General features: G+C 56.0%; 1 protein-coding gene across 2 annotated transcripts in view; it reads left to right on the top strand.

Annotated features, from left to right (window-relative positions):
- Window positions 1-19,470, top strand: part of COL2A1 (collagen type II alpha 1 chain) — a 31,504-nt gene that overhangs the window by 7,183 nt on the left and 4,851 nt on the right. For both annotated transcript variants that reach the window (XM_003906269.3, XM_031650439.1), the window contains exons 8-44: window positions 737-814; window positions 1,444-1,488; window positions 1,600-1,653; window positions 2,054-2,107; window positions 2,883-2,936; window positions 3,313-3,366; window positions 3,498-3,551; window positions 3,858-3,902; window positions 4,427-4,480; window positions 7,542-7,586; window positions 8,070-8,123; window positions 9,645-9,743; window positions 10,040-10,084; window positions 10,177-10,275; window positions 10,465-10,518; window positions 10,924-11,031; window positions 11,403-11,456; window positions 11,542-11,640; window positions 11,792-11,845; window positions 12,284-12,382; window positions 12,779-12,832; window positions 13,238-13,291; window positions 13,648-13,701; window positions 13,946-13,999; window positions 14,246-14,290; window positions 14,437-14,535; window positions 14,783-14,890; window positions 15,233-15,286; window positions 15,563-15,616; window positions 15,997-16,050; window positions 16,421-16,474; window positions 16,730-16,837; window positions 17,342-17,395; window positions 17,831-17,884; window positions 18,509-18,670; window positions 18,871-18,978; window positions 19,152-19,259. In XM_003906269.3, the coding sequence (XP_003906318.1) occupies window positions 737-814; window positions 1,444-1,488; window positions 1,600-1,653; window positions 2,054-2,107; window positions 2,883-2,936; window positions 3,313-3,366; window positions 3,498-3,551; window positions 3,858-3,902; window positions 4,427-4,480; window positions 7,542-7,586; window positions 8,070-8,123; window positions 9,645-9,743; window positions 10,040-10,084; window positions 10,177-10,275; window positions 10,465-10,518; window positions 10,924-11,031; window positions 11,403-11,456; window positions 11,542-11,640; window positions 11,792-11,845; window positions 12,284-12,382; window positions 12,779-12,832; window positions 13,238-13,291; window positions 13,648-13,701; window positions 13,946-13,999; window positions 14,246-14,290; window positions 14,437-14,535; window positions 14,783-14,890; window positions 15,233-15,286; window positions 15,563-15,616; window positions 15,997-16,050; window positions 16,421-16,474; window positions 16,730-16,837; window positions 17,342-17,395; window positions 17,831-17,884; window positions 18,509-18,670; window positions 18,871-18,978; window positions 19,152-19,259 (2,580 nt within the window). The remainder of the gene's footprint in view (window positions 1-736; window positions 815-1,443; window positions 1,489-1,599; window positions 1,654-2,053; window positions 2,108-2,882; window positions 2,937-3,312; window positions 3,367-3,497; window positions 3,552-3,857; window positions 3,903-4,426; window positions 4,481-7,541; window positions 7,587-8,069; window positions 8,124-9,644; window positions 9,744-10,039; window positions 10,085-10,176; window positions 10,276-10,464; window positions 10,519-10,923; window positions 11,032-11,402; window positions 11,457-11,541; window positions 11,641-11,791; window positions 11,846-12,283; window positions 12,383-12,778; window positions 12,833-13,237; window positions 13,292-13,647; window positions 13,702-13,945; window positions 14,000-14,245; window positions 14,291-14,436; window positions 14,536-14,782; window positions 14,891-15,232; window positions 15,287-15,562; window positions 15,617-15,996; window positions 16,051-16,420; window positions 16,475-16,729; window positions 16,838-17,341; window positions 17,396-17,830; window positions 17,885-18,508; window positions 18,671-18,870; window positions 18,979-19,151; window positions 19,260-19,470) is intronic.

The following is a 19,470-nucleotide window of genomic DNA, read 5'->3' as shown; positions in this document are numbered from 1 at the left end:
TTCAGTTACCTGGCTTCCAGGCATCTGTACCGTGTGGTTGATGCTTGGGGGTGGGTGTAAGGGTTAGGAGAAAGGATGACTGGGCACTTGTATTTCCCTGGAAGAAGAGTGACCACTGTCCTTGGAAGACATTTATTCTTGGTCCTTGCCAAGTACATTCCAAGCAACTATTCACTCTCATGAAAGAACTCCACTGAGTGAAGGTGTGTGGCTAAAGTCAATTTTGGAATCAAACCAATCAGCAAATTACATGATTGCCTAGTTTTTGCAGGTTTGCTATTTTGACGTTTGCTGTATTGTAAATTCTTAAACTTAAACGGGCTCACAGATGCCTACTACATCTCTCGCTGAAATATTCCAAGACTGTTGATTTTAGTCTTTTGCTGGGCATTAAAGTCTTAAAGAATAAAGAACACCCTTAGAAGGTTTGGTTATGTTTCTCCATATATGTTAAATAATATCTGCCGTATTTTAGAACATAAAAATAATTTTATAAAATGACATGCGAGGAACTGATACTTCTCCAAATAACACTTTCCCTTCCAGATTTTGCCACCTTATCATCCATTCCCCAAAGTACTTTCCAGGCATCAGTGGTAATTCTGATCAATGATAGGTTAGTCTCCAACAGTCAGAGTTTATCTCAGTAGAGTTCTTTGTATCCAGATAGAGCTTACCTAGCCAAGTAGGGAAGACCTAGTGCCTTTCAACCTCCTAATGTTGGGTTTCTTTGCAGAACTTTGCTGCCCAGATGGCTGGAGGATTTGATGAAAAGGCTGGTGGCGCCCAGATGGGAGTAATGCAAGGACCAATGGTAAGAAAAGACACTAGTTCTTTGCAGCGAAAATGGCAGGAGGTGGCCCTTAGCAGAGCCAGAGAGTCTGACAACCTCTGCTTCACAGATAATTGCTTAGAGCAGCTCTCCTCCATAGTTATGTAACCTCCCATTCAGCTAGCCCAAAGTATTTGGTTTTTAATGGCAATGGATGCCACTTTTAATGATGCGCTGGAGTGACTAAGAAGAATGAAGATGGAGAGATGCATATAGGCTGATCTGTTAGAAGGCCAGTTGCTATTGCTCTTGGAATGAGAACTGAAGAATGCAGACAGCAGCTACTGTTCTCCAGCATCCACAGACTTCCAGCAGGAAATCTCAGCCCCGCAGCTCTGACTTGGCACATGCTAAATGAAACTCAGCCTTTAGTAAACATGGCTACTGTCCAGGAGAAAGCAAGGCCAGCTTTTCTGTCCAAATGGTGCCTATAAATAAAAATAGAGTGTTGCGTGGGGAGTGGGAAATGAGAGGGAGCAGCCACTCTAGGCCCCTTGCCCACAGAGTAACTTCTTGTCCTTTGTCTGGGCTGTTGGCTAGGAGAAGATGGCACACTGGAGGCCACTGGTGAAGCATGTGCAGTAAACCCCTCATTTTCTGTTCTGGTGCAGGGCCCCATGGGACCTCGAGGACCTCCAGGCCCTGCAGGTGCTCCTGTAAGTACCTACAAGTCTTTTCGCCTCCACGGTGTCACAGATGATTCCCAAGCACTATGATGTTTTAGTTGTTTATAGGGGTTCACCTGGTGTCCTCATTTTACTTTTTAGGGGCCTCAAGGATTTCAAGGCAATCCTGGTGAACCTGGTGAACCTGGTGTCTCTGTGAGTACCGACACGGCCCTGTCCTCTCTCCGGGGGAGCCTGTAATGATAGACCACTGGGACCACAGCTGCTGTCCCTCCCAGGCTCTGCCCAGCTCTTTCCCACAGTTGGTGGCCCCAAGGAAACTCAGATGTCACTTCCTAGCTGTGGAGGAACTCTGACAGACAGCCCAGTGTGGCAAGGGCCACCAGGGACTCTGTCCTACCAGCCCCCTTTCCGGGTCACCCCAGCCTGTGCTGCTGCTGCATCCCACTGTGGTCTCTGCACCTCTGTTCTGACCTTCCCATCTTTCTTCTTCATAGAAGAACTGGCTTCCAAAACTACAATGTCCAAGTTTTGTCCATTGCTCAGGTGTCTTCCCTCTCTAACCATCTCTTAAACTCTCTTCCTTTGTTTGTAGGGTCCCATGGGTCCCCGTGGTCCTCCTGGTCCCCCTGGAAAGCCTGGTGATGATGTGAGTATACATGAGTAGACAAATGAGGAGCTGCCTCCTTTGAAAGGGCTTGGAGAAGGTGTGTGCTGGGGGAGTGACAGGGAGGCACCCAGGGTGGAGATGTCTTGAGGAGCAAGACTCGGCTGTCCCAAACCCTGATGCCATCTCCTATCTATATGGCCACTGTGACTGTGCTGGCAAGTTCCCTGGGGACTGCTTTGGATCCAAGGGGAAGAGAAATAATTAAAACATCATTAGCCCCAGGAAGGGAAATTGAGAAATGAGAGAAGAGAGAGAAAAAACACAAGGCAGAAAGATGTAGAGAAGAAAAAACAAAGAAAGAAGCGTTCAACAACCCAGCATTATCTTAATTGTAAATGAGTTAGAAAAAGCGCAGCCTGAGTCAGGATGTCTACAAAGGATGCAAACGAAATGAAGAGACAAGAATTGGCACTCTTGGGCTATTTTTATGAATAGCATTAGACAGTAAAAGTCTCTCAAGGTTAGGGAGAGCACGTCCAGTCAGCAGAGCCCAGGAGAGGAGAGAAAAAGCCTCTCAGGGGAAGTCAGAGGCTGGTGAGGACAGAGGAGCTTGCCCATGGGCTATGCATGTGTCCAAAAGAATAAATCGTGAACCATGAAAGGCATCCAGGCATGTGGAGTCTGAAGGAGTTGAGGGAGATGAGTGAGCCAGTGGGCAAAGGCATGGACGGCTGGAAGGAGGGAAGCCCTCTGGGGTGCCCCCACTATGCTACTGCGTCTCTGAGGAAGCTGGGGTATCTCTCTCTCCCTTCAGGGCGAAGCTGGAAAACCTGGAAAAGCTGGTGAAAGAGGTCCGCCTGGTCCTCAGGTAAATGCCACCTTTCCCAGCCTCAGGCATCTTTCCCAGCGTCTCCCTCCCCGTGGCCTTAAACCCAGTGCATCCAGTTCAATGAGGTCACTTCTGAGATGGAACACCAGTAGCCCCTATATTTATCACGACCATGTTTGTAATCTCCACTCAGGCTCCCATGAGGGAGGCTGGGCAGTTGTTATTTATACCACTTTGCATAAAATGGGGGGTATGGGGAGGGATGGTCTGGGTTTTACTGAAAGAGCTGTCCAAGTGTGGGGATTGGAGACAATGCCCTGGTGGCCCAAGGGAGCTGGAGGCCCTCCTGCAACCCAGGGCAGCTTCCCCCTGTTATTTTACTCTGTGCTCTGAACACTTCCACTTTGGATTGCAGGGTGCTCGCGGTTTCCCAGGAACCCCAGGCCTTCCTGGTGTCAAAGGTCACAGAGTAAGTATCACGGGTGAGGAGGTTGGAAGGAAGAGATGCCTGCGGGGAGAGAAAAGCACTTTGGGGCTCGTGCATTTCTTCCAACTTGAGTTTCCCAGAAGTGTGATTGAACATTTTCTCATGTTCCCTAGGGTTATCCAGGCCTGGACGGTGCTAAGGGAGAGGCGGGTGCCCCTGGTGTGAAGGTGAGAGGCCAGAAAGTGCAATGGAATGGGGAGGAGGGAGACATTGAGGACTCCCTCTTCCTAGCCAGGGAGACACTGTGGAGCTCAGTGGAACTAGCTCCTCAGAACAGCCGTGGCTGGGAACACCAGCCCTACATCCTGATGGGCCAACAGCAGACCTGGAGAGCTCAGGGCATTGTCCTTCACAGGACTGAAGTTTGTGTCAATGCGGGCTGAGGTGACTAGGGCTTTTGGCGTCTTCCCTAGGAGTTTTCTGGGGGCCAAGAATGGGGTCCCAGACGCTGACCTTGTGCATCATTTTTCCAGGGTGAGAGTGGTTCCCCGGGTGAGAACGGATCTCCGGGCCCAATGGTAAGTATGGACACCCTCCAGGAAGGCTTATCAGAGACTCTTCAGACTATCAGATGGCTGCAAAGAGCTCCCTTTGTGCAAAATTCATATTTAATGTAGATTTCATCTGACTGTGAGCAAAAAGCAAAATGTATTAGATACATTTGTTCAAGATTTCACCAACATTTCCTTAAGATAGCCATGCTAACACACTAAAGATGCTCCCATTTTAAAAAATTCTGTTGAGTCTCAACATTTTGTCAAGCTCATCTACTGCAAGGAGCAAGGTAGGTGTGCTTGTAACAAAGGTTCTCAATAGGTAGCAACAGGAACATCTGTGTGTTATGCCTGGGGAGAAAACTGTTGGGTGTGATCTGAGGCATCCTGGCTAGTCAAGGAGCCAGCACCATCAGGAGGTCCTTGGTTTCCTGGGTGTGTGCACCCTCCCTCTCCTCTGGTATCTGCAAAGGGCCCACAGGTAGAAATGGTCACCCTGAGCACCGTGAAGCCAACTCATGCTTAGGCTGTCCTCGTGTGTGTTCCAGGGTCCTCGTGGCCTGCCTGGTGAAAGAGGACGGACTGGCCCTGCTGGTGCTGCGGTGAGTAACTGACAAAGCCAAACACCACCATTTGCCAAGCACTTTAGAGTTTACAGGTTTGTTTCTCTTGACCCTTGAAACAACCCTATGAAGCATAGGGAGTATTGTTATCCCTTAAGAATTCACCCCGAGTGTGCCCATCAAAAATTCCCAGGCTGAGTCTGCACAGTTGAAGGAGGAGGGATGGGAATGGGAGGGTGGATGGATGAAAGCAGGATTCTCTTAACCAATCCAGATTATCAGGTAATCCCTTCAACAGACGCCACCCACTCCCTGGGCAATCCAGTTGGAGTTTACAGACAGACTTAATTGGCTATAGCACCACCGTGCTGCTCTCTGTTCTTCCTGGTTGCTCCGATGCCCTAGAAAAGTGGAACAGGTGAGCATCAACTCACAGAGCTCTATGCTGGCTGCTGCTGTGAGTGATATTATGCTATAGTACCGGGGGCCACCATTCCATAGGCACTTCCTGTGTTTAATACCCTACATGCTTTACCTGGTCTCATCTTCCTCCACATCCTGAGAGGTGGTTCTATTCTTCTCCCAATTTTACAAATCAAAAAACCGAGACACAGAAAAGTGAAATAGCTTAAGATAAATGGTGCCTTGCAGCCTCAGACTCTGGTGGCCTCTAGTTAATGTGGGAAATTAAGGGTGAGGGGATTGGCAGCTGAGGGAGGGTGCAGGGTGCCAGACGGAGGCGTTTAGCTCTGATTCCTTAGCAATAGAGAGTCCTTGTAGGCGCTTGGTCAGGCGAGTGATGCGATGAAAGCCGTGTTTAAGAAAGATTATGCTTTCTGCTGATTTCATACCCCCACCACCCAAGCTCTGAGGCCCCTCCTCACAGGTCCTTGCAGGGCTGGCCAAAATAAATCAGCTTCACTCCGTTGTGCTGCTTTCCAGCTAATGTGTCTTGTTTGGCAGAAGTTTCCCTCAATGGCAGATCAGTGAAATAAGCAGCAGCCTCGACCCCCGCCCCCTTTGTCAGCCAGAGCTGCTGAAGCGCCTTGCCCCAGGGTCACTCTGTGTGAGGGGATTAGAGAGCACTGAGGCTGCCAAGAAACACTGCCGTTTCTACAGATTAGCAGGATGCTGGCTTGTGGCCTTTTAGCGAGGCTCAGAGCTGCAGTGGCCCTGGTCTGCATGGGCTAAAGACAAGCTCCATCCCCTGTCCTTGTTCCCTCCTTCCCGGGCACAGCCGCTCTGTTTCTTGCTTCTCTTTGCTGGTTCCTGTCCCCATGGTAGTTAGGCTGGCAGCGTGTATAGGATTTGGCTTAGAAGATTGACAACGTTGCCTTTGAGCCCTTCTTTGCTCCTCCTCCCTCTCCCCTCCCATCACACTCCTCTCTGGAGTCTGCTCTGCGAGGCCCCTACTCTGTGGTCTCCCAGCAGCCTTCTCAACCTTGACTTCCAGAGGGAGCTGTAGCAGTGTCCGGGGTGTGCAGGCCCCAGACATGGGGCAGGCTCACGGAGATCCAAGTGCTGGTCTGGTGTCAAGGCTGGCCCAGAGACTGGGCTGGGTTGGCGTCTGCCTGCTGTGGTCATGTGCCCTCCCTTGGGCCTGACTGTGTCCTCTCTCCAGACTTGCTGCAGGGAGAGGTGACAGATGCCAGCCTAGTTCTGGCCTCTCAGAGCAGCGTGGCAGCTCCCTTTCGCTCAGGCCCAGCCTGGGCCTCCCTGCTGGCCGACCTCTGGGGAGAGGGTGCTCCAGAGCTTCCCAAGGAACAGTTTCCCGAAGCAGCCAGGCCAGCCCAGAGGGGCTGTGGCCAATCCTGAAGCTTTATGTTCCTGCTGACATTTTTTCTAAGCCTTCTCTTGCTTTCCTCTTAAATGCCAATCTGGAGAGTCTCCGTTAGGAGAAATGGACCCCAGCCAGGAAGAAGAGTTGAGTTGTATTTAAAACACGAGCTCCCCCTAAAGCATCCTTCTCTAGCTTCTAAGGAGAGGCAGAGACTGGCAGGCAGGACTCAGCAGGGAAAGGTTCCCCCCGACCTGCTCAGTCAGGCCCTAGGCCCAGCTCCACCCAGCCTGTGGCCCCCAGAGTTTGGGTAAAGAGTTCCCTGGGCCCTAAGGAACCCTGAGAGAGCATTTGAGGGGTGCCACCACAAAGTTGGCAGAAAAACCCTCCCCCTCCAAGTCCAGTCCTAGAGAAGGAGCTGGCAACCTTGCCTTGCTTTGTAAGCCAAAGCCTCTCAGGGCTTGAGCTTAGATGTAGTCTTTGAACTGTGGCTGGTGCCCTGCCCCATCAGGGAGCCAGTGGGAGACATCTTGTGAGCATCTTTGTTTTCCATAAGAGCAGGTTGTCTGGGGATGGGCCAGAGGAAGAGGCAACCTGGAGTCAACCAAGAGGAGGCCTTAACCAAATCTTAACCAGAGAGGTTTACCAAGCCTTGAAAGCACTTCAAGGCAGGAAGCACTGAGCCCACATGGTTGTCTCGCTGTTTCATTTCCTTGCACTCAGTTCTCAGTCTTTAAATGATCACTTGGCCGTGAAGTTAGGGATGTTTGGGGTCTGAACTGAAGTTGAAGAAAAGAAGAAATGATTTAGGCTTTGTTTAAGATTAGGGGCCAGGTGCAGTGGCTCACGCCTGTAATCCCAGCACCTTGGGAGCCCGAGGCGGGTGGATCACCTGAGGTCAGGAGTTCCAGACCAGCCTGGCCAACATGGCAAAACCCAGTCTCTCCTAAAAATAAAAATAAAAAAATTAGCCAGGTGTGGTGACACATGCCTGTAATCCCAGTTACTCAGGAGGCAGAAGAATCGCTTGAACTTGGGAGGTGGAGGTTGTAGTTAGCCGAGACCGCACCACTGCACTCCAGCCTGGCATCAGAGCCAGGCTTTGTCTCAAAAAAAAAAAAAGATTAGAAGAAACCCACTACTACCCTCTGGTCACCCACTCACACAGACACCAAAGCTGCAGCCCACACCTCACCATCCTTGTGCTCAGCCCTGGGACACCCCAGGCACAGTGTCTCCTTCGTTTTCTATAAGGGTGGGCTAGAAGCAGGGACGGACAGGGCCTGTGGGTACCTCTCATGGTCACTTCCTTCTTGCTCACAGGGTGCCCGAGGCAACGATGGTCAGCCAGGCCCCGCAGGGCCTCCGGTAAGTTCATTTTATCCTCAGCAGGTCATTGTTGTTGCTGTGCTCTAAGTCCTATTAAGCAGCCCGGTGAAGTCTGCAGGGTTTATTGGGTGCAACCACAGCAGCACTCAGATGTCTACTGGAAAGGAGGAAGAAAGAGAAGTCGTTTTTAAATATCACTTGAGCATGTTGATAACAAGCTTTGAAGCATGGGCTCATTTTCCTCAGCCATCCTTTCAGCAGTCTTTTTAGAGGAGGAAGGTCAATGGAGATTCTTGCTTCTCACTACAGATGTAGTCAGAAACTTGCTTTGCCTTCTGAAGCCAGGCAAAGGTTTCTGGGGACGCTGGCAATGGGGACAATTTTCATCCAAGGCTTTTTAGCCACAATGGATATGGAGTGAAATCAGTATAGAGGAGGGAAGGAGTGTGAGGTGTGGGGGTGGCTCGCTTTGGAGGTCAGAACTGGCATTTACCTCTCTTCTCATCCGCCTACTCTCTCCAGGGTCCTGTCGGTCCTGCTGGTGGTCCTGGCTTCCCTGGTGCTCCTGGAGCCAAGGTACATGCCCTGTTGTCCAGTCTGGAATTTCTGGATGCCGAGAAGCTGTCCTTTCCCTGTAACCCTTGCTCATTGCTCCCTCAACAACCACCTGCTCCCGTCTGAGAAGTAGCTCCTCACCACCCCACCCACTGCCCCCCTCCATCTAGGCAAGGCAAAAAGCCAGACACTCGTAGCCTCACCTGGAGGGAAAGTAAGACAGAAGATAAAATGTGGGAGATCCAGTTACAACTTTGGAGTGGGGAGAGGTGGACAGAGAAGAAGATGGGGATACACCAGAGGCCTGGTAGGGGCAGAAGGCCAGGAGTGGCAGCAAAGGGAGGCAAACCTAGGGGAGACCCAACAGCTGAGCAAGCTCGGGGCCCTGACGGGCACTGGAGGGAACTGGACAGGGAAGAGGGCACAGGCAGGGAGCCTCTGCTGCGCTCCAGGTTTCTGCTTCATTTGGGGTGCCTGGCTCTTCCAAGCCATGTTAATGGAGATCTCTGGAGGATTACTAGAGGCCAGTGGGAGGCCAGCCAGTTCAGGGCCAGGCCCCGCAGCCCAGGAGGGATTCCAGCGTGAACGTCCCTGGGAATGAATAAGGAGCCTCCATGTGTCACTGGCATCAGGTTGCTTTTCCCCTCCTGGGGGTTTCCATGGCAACCAGACAGTGTCTGAGGTCCCGGGAGCCGGGTAAAGGAGACCCATTGTGAAGAGGGACAGCGGAAGGTGAGGGGGGCTGACCTTTGGAAAATAATAATTACCGAAGTGAAGCAGGAATGTTCTGAGAAGAAACCTGAGGAGGCTCTGCCCTCTCTCCAGGTCGGCAGCCCTCCCCAGGGACTCTGCCATCTCGAGTGGGTTGTAATTTTTAGGAAAAAATGAAAGTAAAAGCACAAGCCATTCTGGGGGGAGGGGGCTTGCCAGAGGCCCCCCCTAAGGGGAATTGGGCTGCATTGAGAGCAAGGAGGGGCAGAGTCCCCATGTGCTTTTGTCTTGGATTTCTGGCTTACTGAGAACAGACTGGGGCCAGGGCCGGGGTGTCACTCTTCACCCGTCAGCCAGATGGGAGTGAGGTGGTGCTCTGAGCCCGGATGTTCAGAGACTTAGAAGGGACCTCAGTTCCTCAATAAAATAGAAAAACAGGAGGTGGTAGGAGAGAGCGGTGTCCATCCATCATCCCAGGGTGCCAAGATGGCAGGGTCCCCAGCCCACGCTTTTCTGATGGTGTCGATGGAACCGTGGGTTGTCCGTTGCTGTAGTAAGTAGCTGTGCCGTGGCGTGTGGAGGCTTACTGTGTAGAGAGGAGGTGAGCAGTAGAGGAGGCAGGTGTGGGAAGTCATCAAGTCATTAGCTCAGTCAGGCAGGGACAGAAATGGCGGCGTGACCTGTGTGTGAATGCGCATGTTCAGGTGCGGGCTTGGGTGCATGTGCATAATCCAGGGCTGTGCTCACAGCTGGCCCTGAGCTGTTGTTGCCCGCCCACTAGAGGTCTGTGTCCCCTCTCTTCTTCATTTCATCCTTCCTATCTCTTCCCAGGGTGAAGCCGGCCCCACTGGTGCCCGTGGTCCTGAAGGTGCTCAAGGTCCTCGTGGTGAACCTGGTACTCCTGGGTCCCCTGGGCCTGCTGGTGCCTCTGTAAGTGCAGCTTCTCTTTGGCCTGGGGGGTCTGGGGTCTGTGGCCTTGGAATTCTTGACTCTGTACTTTGCTCTGACGGCCGTGGGCTCCAATCACCAAACCTTCATTCTGGCCCAATGCCTGTCCCCATCTCTAGATGTATCCCCTTCTATCCCATCTTCCCCTTGAAACACATGGTGGGAATGTCCCTGAAATGGACAGCACCTATGCCAGGTCCCTGGATCTGGACCCTGGAGGGCTGGAGGTGGTTGGGGTTCATTCTTTGCTGCTTATTTGACAATGTCTCCTTTCTCAGGGTAACCCTGGAACAGATGGAATTCCTGGAGCCAAAGGATCTGCTGTGAGTGTTGCCCCTGGACTTTGCTCCCCCAAGCGAGCCTGGTCCTGCCTCTCCCCTCTCCTGACACCCTTCCCTTCTGCTCATGCTGACAGGGTGCTCCTGGCATTGCTGGTGCTCCTGGCTTCCCTGGGCCACGGGGACCTCCTGGCCCTCAAGGTGCAACTGGTCCTCTGGGCCCGAAAGGTCAGACGGTAAGAGCCCAAAGTGACCCCCAAGTCCCATTGACATCTCTGGAGTCAAACCCCATCACCCCTCTTTCCCACGCTCTCCTGCCCTGGCCTCACAGCGGCCTCCATCCGAGGGCATCGTGAACAGGGGTTCTGGGGTGGGGCAGGCTCCCTGGAGAGAATCTGGTGTTAGGACCTGCCTCTCTTTTCAAGGGTGAACCTGGTATTGCTGGCTTCAAAGGTGAACAAGGCCCCAAGGGAGAACCTGTGAGTATCTGCCCCCAAGCCCTTGTCTTTTCTACTGCTGTTCTATGGGTCACAGGCCTCCTCACCTCCTCCCCACTGCCCCACTGGCCCACCGCCTACCTCCTCCGGGGCTCTATCCCCCAGTCTGGGTCCTTTCAGATTATGCCTGGAGGAGACTTAACAGGGCTGAGAAGGCCCAGATACAGCTTCAGCTCCCATCCTTGGCTTGGCCAGTGTGAACAGTTGGATCTTTACGCCCTCTCATTTCCCTCTGCTCTGCCACGGCTGGTCCTTTATGGCCTCTCATCCTCAAGCCCCCCCTGCCCTGAAACAGTTGCCAAGGCTACTTCCTCCATACTCTGAGTCGAGGCTTGCTCCAGGCCCAGGTGAAGGCTCACTCTGTTTCTCTTTTTTGGTGGTCCTCAGGGCCCCGCTGGCCCCCAGGGAGCCCCTGGACCCGCTGGTGAAGAAGGCAAGAGAGGTGCCCGTGGAGAGCCTGGTGGTGTTGGGCCCATCGGTCCCCCTGGAGAAAGAGTAAGTGAATGAGGAGGCTCTATCCCACGGGGGCTGTGATCTCGAGAGGGAAGTGGAGTCCTTGTGGTCCGTGTTCTGGTCGGAGCCCATGACTTTTCCGCATGTCATCCTCCTCTTTCTCCATCCACACCATGGGGAGAGGGAGTCTGACCCTGAGTTGTGCCCCCTACCACCAGGCTGACATGAAACAGTCTGAAGTCCTTCCCAGGAAGTGGGGACAGGCTCCAGAAGTTAACCTCTGAGAATCCTGCAGACCACAGTTACTGCTCCCCAGAAATTGGGATTGGTGGGTTAGTGGGATGGACCCGCTGGAGCCTGGCTGGGTTAGGGGCCATTCTCATTCACCGCTTCTCCTCCCTGTGGCTCCTTAGGGTGCTCCTGGCAACCGCGGTTTCCCAGGTCAAGATGGTCTGGCAGGTCCCAAGGTGAGTGGGGGAAGAGGGGCTGGGGTCCCTCTCTGCATCGCTGGTCACATGGTATCCCACTGACTCCCTGTGTACCCTTGTGTAGGGAGCTCCTGGAGAGCGAGGGCCCAGTGGTCTTGCTGGTCCCAAGGGAGCCAATGGTGACCCTGGCCGTCCTGGAGAACCTGGACTTCCTGGAGCCCGGGTAAGTAGCAGAGCCGCTGTTGCCCTTGGCTTCAGACTGTGGGCAGACCCTCAGGCCCTTCCTGGCTGGCTCCCTCCAGCCCTGCACTGCCAGGATTGGGAGGTCCTGGGGCCGGCTCCTGACCCCACCCTCTTCTCTCTCCTGAACAAAGGGTCTCACTGGCCGCCCTGGTGATGCTGGTCCTCAAGGCAAAGTTGGCCCTTCTGTAAGTCTATCCTCTGAGGGCTGCTGGAGGGTGGAGGGATCTCCCTGGGGAGGCAAGAGAAAAGAGAGATGGAGTTTGGGTTGGGGAGGCCTGGAGTACTGTGAATTTTGAGAATTGCAGTGGGGGTAGATGGTAGGCACTGGGGCCAGATGTAGCCCGTGCAGTAGCCGTGAGCTCTGAAAATGCCACTCCATTATGCATTTGGGGCTTATCCTTGGAGGAATGATGACATTGTGTGTGCACTTTCTTGGGCAGCTTTCTAAGCTCAGCGGTGTCTTGCTGTAGATGGGCCCATGAGTGTGGTGTGGTCAATCCTAGATACTGAGCATGTGTGACTGGTGCCTAGTTCTAGGTCTACCATGTAGGCCCTTAGTGGATGTTAGATGGATGGATGTAGTCAGAGTGTCTATGTTATGAGAATGGTGTTCTCTCTTTCAGGGAGCCCCTGGTGAAGATGGTCGTCCTGGACCTCCAGGTCCTCAGGGGGCTCGCGGGCAGCCTGGTGTCATGGGTTTCCCTGGCCCCAAAGGTGCCAATGTAAGTAATAATTTGCTCTTCCATTTCCTTCCATGTGGTGCTACCTACCTCCCTGCCCTCTTGGGGAAAGGGCTGGGTCCTGAGTAGAGTTTAGCCAGGGACAGTGATGAGTGGGGCTCCTGTGCCATGGGTGGCAGTGGGGGTCTGCATGTGATCTGGGGAAAATCCACAGCCCCAGAGAGCGTCGGGGCATTGCAGCCATACATTGTTCCATGTGGCAGTGCCCAGCAGGCTGGCTGCCATTATGGCCCCTGAACAGAAGAGAAGGGCTGGTAATTTGCTTTATCTCGGCTGTCCATCAGGATGTGGCCCCAAGCCTCAGTCCCTGCAGCCCGCTCTGCCCCTAACTCCCTACCAAACCATCTGCCCCATGGCCCTGCCCTCTCTTTCCTCTAGGGCGAGCCTGGCAAAGCTGGTGAGAAGGGGCTGCCTGGTGCTCCTGGTCTGAGAGTAAGTATCCTTCCCCATTGCCCATGGTTTGCTGTTGGCTGGGCATTTGCAGGGAGTACAGGGGAATGGCATCCCCATGGCATGGTCCTGGGACCCCTTGGTATTGAGTGTTGATCCCTGCGGCTGAGCCCCATGTTGGCTGGGCCCTTTGGGTGTCTACACAAGGAAACTTCTGGTTGCCATTGGTCAGCAGGCCAGGGAGCTGGGGAAGGCTTCCATGCTGAAAACAGCTAAGAAAAGATGGGGCTTGGGAAGGAAGGGAGGGAAAGGTGTGGAAATGGGGTTCAGCTGGGGTATCGTGGAGGTCTGGAAACTGTGGGCCAGAAGTACCTTTGCCCAGTCCTAGGGGGACTTCAAGAGGGAAAAAAAGCGTGTCACTACATTGTCTTTTTCTCTTCCCTCTAGGGTCTTCCTGGCAAAGATGGTGAGACAGGTGCTGCAGGACCCCCTGGCCCTGCTGTAAGTACCTTCCTAGCCTCCCCGGGTGACCCTGGGGGCAGGGGCTGGGAGGGGTGGGGGTGGGAGACCACAGATCCATCCAATAATGGAGCTGACGGATGTGGATGTGGGCTAAGCTGGTACACCAGACTCACTCTGAGCTGAGGCAAGGTGTCCCAGGAGGCTGTGTGGACCCGTGTTGGTGGAGAGGAGTGTGGGTGGCTAATGGGAGTGCAGGGAGGCACGCACGTACTGTCTGAGCAGCGCAGGAAGACGCCTGTCCTGCCCACCCTGCTGACCTCCCCTGGGCCCTGCTAGCTGTGGCTCTCAGGGTCTCTGGAACACTGGCTCAGCTCACCTTTTCTTTTCCTCTGCAGGGACCTGCTGGTGAACGAGGCGAGCAGGGTGCTCCTGGGCCATCTGGGTTCCAGGTAGGTGGCTGGACCAGGCTCTCTGTCTAGTTCTTTGCCATACCAAGGGCTTCCTGGGACAGCAGCAGGCACCATCGCTGGAGGGCCCACGCCTCTTGCAGGGTGCCAAGCATTGAACCTTCCCTGCACCCCTGGCTCTCATTGCTGTTGCCTCCTTCCTTTGGGTCTACCATATACTGTGCCTCCCTGGGGGCCAGGGCAGCAAACTCACTCCTTTGATAACGCTTGTCACTTTGGCTTCTAGGGACTTCCTGGCCCTCCTGGTCCGCCAGGTGAAGGTGGAAAACCAGGTGACCAGGTGAGTATGGGGCTCTTTGGACCTGCAACCTGTTTAGATGGGAAGGTCGTTTCTGATGCTGGGAGGCAAGGGCAAGAGGGCATGAGGAGCCCTGTGAGGCCTGGGAATGTCCTGGACCCACATCCCAGCCTCTACAGATGACACAGTCCCCCACGGGAGGAGTGATGTTCAGCCCCACCGTGGAGGACTGTTCAGGGGTCTGTGACATGAAGACTTCACTCTCATGCATCTTTCTTTATTCTCCAGGGTGTTCCCGGTGAAGCTGGAGCCCCTGGCCTCGTGGGTCCCAGGGTGAGTGTCCTGTTGGCCGCTGCAGGCGGCCTCCTTGGGCCTGCCCTGGGTTCTAGGCTCCTGCTCCTTTCCCCACCTCCCTGCTTCTCCCTGGGCCTTCTCCCCCATTGCTCTGGGTTGATCACTTCTTGGTGTCTCTGCCGCAGGGTGAACGAGGTTTCCCAGGTGAACGTGGCTCTCCCGGTTCCCAAGGCCTCCAAGGTGCCCGTGGCCTCCCCGGCACTCCTGGCACTGATGGTCCCAAAGTAAGTGAGGCTGTGTCCTGTAGGGGTCTTCTCGGCAGCCTAGGAGTCCCACTGAGCAGGGAGAAGGGGAGCGGGCTCAGGAGGAAGGAAGAATAGAAGTGGGGGGCGGAAGATGGAGCTGGAAAGGAGGTATACACGGGAGGAAGGGAAGGAAGAGGGGTTTGGGGCCCTGGTTACCCAGGCTCCGCAAACAGGGGTCCAAGGGGAGGTGCTGTCCACTACAGACTCCTTCTTACCTCCATCCCAGGGTGCATCTGGCCCAGCAGGCCCCCCTGGGGCTCAGGGCCCTCCAGGTCTTCAGGGAATGCCCGGCGAGAGGGGAGCAGCTGGTATCGCTGGGCCCAAGGGTGACAGGGTAAGTACTGGGGTTACGGCCTCTCACCAAAGATGTGGCTTTGCCACATTCCTGCCCCTTGTGATTGCTTCCATTCCCTCGTGGCACCTGGTGATGAGGGTTTCTGTTAGCCCTTCTTGAGGAGCTTAAAGACTCCTTTCCAAAGCTCCCTGCCTTTTAGTGACATCCTCTCCCCTTGTTCCTTCATCTTGCCCCTGCTGCTGCTGACCCACCCTGAGACCACAGCAAATCCCTCTTGGGCAGGGACTGGGCCCTCCCTAGCACCCCAGCCTGGGTGGGACTGAGCCAGCCACAGGGGTCCTGGGGTGCCCGGCTGAGGTGGCTGGTTTTCTCTTCCCCCAGGGTGATGTTGGTGAGAAAGGCCCTGAGGGAGCCCCTGGAAAGGATGGTGGACGAGTAAGTGAATGCGGGTTGCCGGACTGCCGGGCATTGGGATCCCAGCCCTGCACCCAGGAGAGCTGGGAAGGGGGCTGGGCAGTCTGCCAGTGGGGTCCCTGGTCCTGTTCTGTGGGGGCTGGGCAACTGCAGGGACTTCTCTGTTAAACTGGGGCCAGAGGGTAGGGGGGAGCTCTGGAGGCGGTGGGAGGGCACACCAAGGTCCTCTTGGTGTGGAGTCCCATGTGCTCGGCTGGCTCAGCCTGCCTCCCTCACCTCTACCTGCCCTCCCCGCAGGGCCTGACAGGTCCCATTGGCCCCCCTGGCCCGGCTGGTGCTAACGGCGAGAAGGTGAGTCCTGGCTCCTTTCCTCTCCACGCCTTGCCTCCCTGTCATGCCTCCTTCTTATCTCCTGCCAAAGGCTGTTCTGTCTTGTCCTCACTCACCAGTCACCTTCCTGCCCGCCGGGGCTGTGAGGGTGAAGAGGGGGTCCTCTCAGAAGTGAAGCCACTGGCAGTGTTCCCTGTCGGGTGGGACAGCTGGGCTGGGGGTAAAGGTGCATTCAGCAGAGGCCGAGAGGGTGCGCGTGTGGGCTGCACAGTAACACAGGCTGTGCCAGGGGGACCTGGAGCCCCCTCCCCATGAGCAAGGCCCCCCAAATGCACTTTGCCCTCTCCCACTCGACTCTCCACCTTCTCACCCCTGGTTCTTCCTCCCCTCCCTGCCCTTAGGGAGAAGTTGGACCTCCTGGTCCTGCAGGAAGTGCTGGTGCTCGTGGCGCTCCGGTGAGTGCCCCTCTGAGCCTGGCTCTGCCCTCGGCCCTCAGGAGCCAGAGAGCCAGGGAGCCAGTGTGGGCCTTCGTGTTGCCTGGTGGCCCTGCATGGTGCCAGGCACTGGCTCCCCCCCTGCCCGCTGGGTCTAGGGAGGGAGGAGAGATGGGAAGGGAAGGGGGAGGGCACGTCACTCCCATGATGTGCTCAGGTTGAGGGCTTTTGGGTTAACAGAGCCTCAGCCTGCGTTTAGGACTAAGGCTGCTTTCAGTTGCCCGTCTCTGGGGAACAGGAGGCTGGGCAGGGCCCAAGGGGCTCTCGGAGGGGAGAAGAAGCAGGTCAGGCAGCGGGGCCTGACCTCTCGCCATGCCCCCTTCTCTCACAGGGTGAACGTGGAGAGACTGGGCCCCCTGGACCAGCAGGATTTGCTGGGCCTCCCGTGAGTATCTCTCTCCATCTGCCTGGCTCCCTCCACTCAGGCCAGCTCCACATCCAGCACCCTCGGGCATCAGAGCTTGTCGGGGAGGGAAATGGAGGCTCCTCTCCTCTCCTTTGCTGCCTCCATACCAAGAGAACCATCGTGTCCAGGCCAGGGTGGACACACATGCAGATACTCAGAGTCTCCCGCTCCTCTGGAAGAGCTCCAGGGCTTTGGCCTGCCCCTCACTCGCCCGCCTCCTCCCTCCCATTATAGGGTGCTGATGGCCAGCCTGGGGCCAAGGGTGAGCAAGGAGAGGCCGGCCAGAAAGGCGACGCTGGTGCCCCTGGTCCTCAGGGCCCCTCTGGAGCACCTGGGCCTCAGGTGGGTAACGCTGCACTCCCCAAAGAATTGTTCCCTCAAGGAAGGGCTCCTGGGGTGCAGATGCGGAGGCCCCAGCAGGCTGTACACAGAGGCTGGTTCACAGGCCTGGGAGCACCCCCATGTCGGTAGAAGGAGCTTTCATGGTCCCCATGTGGCGTGTGGGCTGTGTGGGTGGGGTGGAGGGACTGACAGAGTACAGGCTGGCCACCGACCGCCATAACCAAGCTGCTGGTCTCCTGGAGAGGAGGGAGCGGTGGCGGGAAGAGCTTCCCGGGAGGCCAGACCCCAGACCAGTTCCGTGGTTGCCTGATGGGCTTCTACTAGAATACAAGTCTCCTGCGGCAGAGAGGACAGGCTTGCCTGGGGCAGCCTCTTCAGGCTGGGTTTTTAGTGCCAAGAAAGCTGCATCTTTGAAAACCTCAAGGGTCCATTGTTGGGGCTCAGACAGAAGCCCACCGACCTCCCCGGGCACTGGGCCTCACTGTCTCCCTCTTTCCTTCCCAGGGTCCTACTGGAGTGACTGGTCCTAAAGGAGCCCGAGGTGCCCAAGGCCCCCCGGTGAGTGAGGCCTCTCACAACCCACCCTGTACCTCACAAAGAGGGCCTGGCCCCAGAGGCTCCCATGGTAGGGGGTGTTCTGGGATGCCCCCCACTCTTTTCCCAGCCCTGCGTTGGCCCCCAGCCTAAGGCCACCCACAGCCAGGTGGCAGAGAGGGCGCCTGAGTGCACAGTGGTCCCGGATTCCCCAGCTCGAGGCTTGCCCCTTGGTCAGCTCTCTGAAGTGCTGACTGCAGAAGTCGGAGGCAGGGGAACAGCCTGTGCCTGCTTCTGTGGCCAGACCCGGGGGCCCTTTCTCCCTCCCTGGCTCCCCCTTGCTGCTTTGCAGCCCCTCACCCTTTCCACACCAGGCTCTGAGACCACACCCCACGCCCATTTGAATCTCGAACCTCCTGAGGGCTTGAGGTTCTCAGGGACTCTCCTCTCCCCACACAGGGAGCCACCGGATTCCCTGGAGCTGCTGGCCGCGTTGGACCCCCAGGCTCCAATGTAAGTGATTCTCCTGGCATGAGAGGCACAGGCGGCATGGAATAGCCTGGCCAGCACCCAACAGGGTCTGGATTGCTCCAGGTGACTGCCCTGCTGGCTCGGTGGGCAGGACAGGGCTGCCACGATTACCTTCATCCTAGACAGATGTTTCTTCAGCATGTTCTGTGCACCTGCCCGTGTGCTTTAAAGCAAGTCCACATGTCCTGGGTCGCTCTCAGGGAGTTTACATGGAGGGAGTAGGGGTGATGAACTCACTGAGTTCACCAGCGCCATAGGCAGAGGGAGTGAATGCTGGGGTCAAGCTCAGGGGTCAGAGGGGCAGAGGTGGAGCAGCTCCTGAGGAAGAGGGATTGAGGACAAAGGGAGGAGGAAGGAGGGATTCCAAGTAGATGGGAGAAAGCAAAGCGAGCAGGAGCTGGAGAAGCCAGAGTGGCTTCCCAGAGCTGTCTTACATGGTGAGAAGGTTGCAGAGGTAGATTGGGGTGGGGGTTAATTTGCCCTTAGTGTGGGGAGGTAGAGAAGCCCCCAGAGAGGAAACTGCTGTCGATGAGGCCATAGTGACTTTGGCAGCCTGGATGAGGAAGGGTGAGATGAGCCCTCACTTCCCGCATTTTCTCCTTCTAGGGCAACCCTGGACCCCCTGGTCCCCCTGGTCCTTCTGGAAAAGATGGTCCCAAAGGTGCTCGAGGAGACAGCGGCCCCCCTGGCCGAGCTGGTGACCCTGGCCTCCAAGGTCCTGCTGGCCCCCCTGGCGAGAAAGGAGAGCCTGGAGATGATGGTCCCTCTGTAAGTCCCTTACCAGGCCCATGCCAAGGTCCCTGGGAGCAGGGTCGTGAGTGGCTTCTGAGCTCACAGAGCATGGGGTGGGAGGGAGCAGGGGCCGTGGGGATGCCAGGGAGCGGGGCTACACAGACAGAGCTATGCTAAGAAGGCGGAAGAGGCTGGGCTACTCTGTCAGTTCTCATCTCCTGCCTCTCCTCTCTCAGGGTGCCGATGGTCCACCAGGTCCCCAGGGTCTGGCGGGTCAGAGAGGCATCGTCGGTCTGCCTGGGCAGCGTGGTGAGAGAGGATTCCCAGGCTTGCCTGGCCCATCGGTGAGTGTGGGGTGTCCCTCCCTCCATCCAAGCTGGGCCCTGCCTGCCAAAGCTTCGGCCTCCCTCAGCACCCTCAGGACTGTCCCTTGTCTGCCCTCTCCCTGAAGGGTCAGTGGGCCCTGGGCAGGGGTGCTTACCATGCGCACTCATCGTCCTTGTCTCTATCCCTCCAGGGTGAGCCCGGCAAGCAGGGCGCTCCTGGAGCATCTGGAGACAGAGGTCCTCCTGGCCCCGTGGGTCCTCCTGGCCTGACCGGTCCTGCAGGTGAACCTGGACGAGAGGTGAGCAGTGGGACCCCCTGGGGTGGCTCTGATTGGAGAGAGGGGCCCTGTGAGTCTCTGTGCTGGGCCAGCCAGAGCAAGTCCCAGGCAGGGCACTGGAGAAGCAGGTGGCAGCGTCAGCTGACAGGCCTGAGAGCCTAGGTGCAATGGGAAGGTTGTGGGGGAGAGAGACGGGCATAGAGACCAAGAGCTGCTTCCAGAAGGAGGAGGA

Source organism: Papio anubis, chromosome 9, assembly GCF_008728515.1.
Source record: "Papio anubis isolate 15944 chromosome 9, Panubis1.0, whole genome shotgun sequence".
NCBI classification, from domain to species: Eukaryota; Metazoa; Chordata; class Mammalia; order Primates; family Cercopithecidae; genus Papio; species Papio anubis.
The sequence above is the reverse complement of the archived record's forward strand: the minus strand, read 5'-3'. Positions and strand labels throughout refer to the sequence as shown.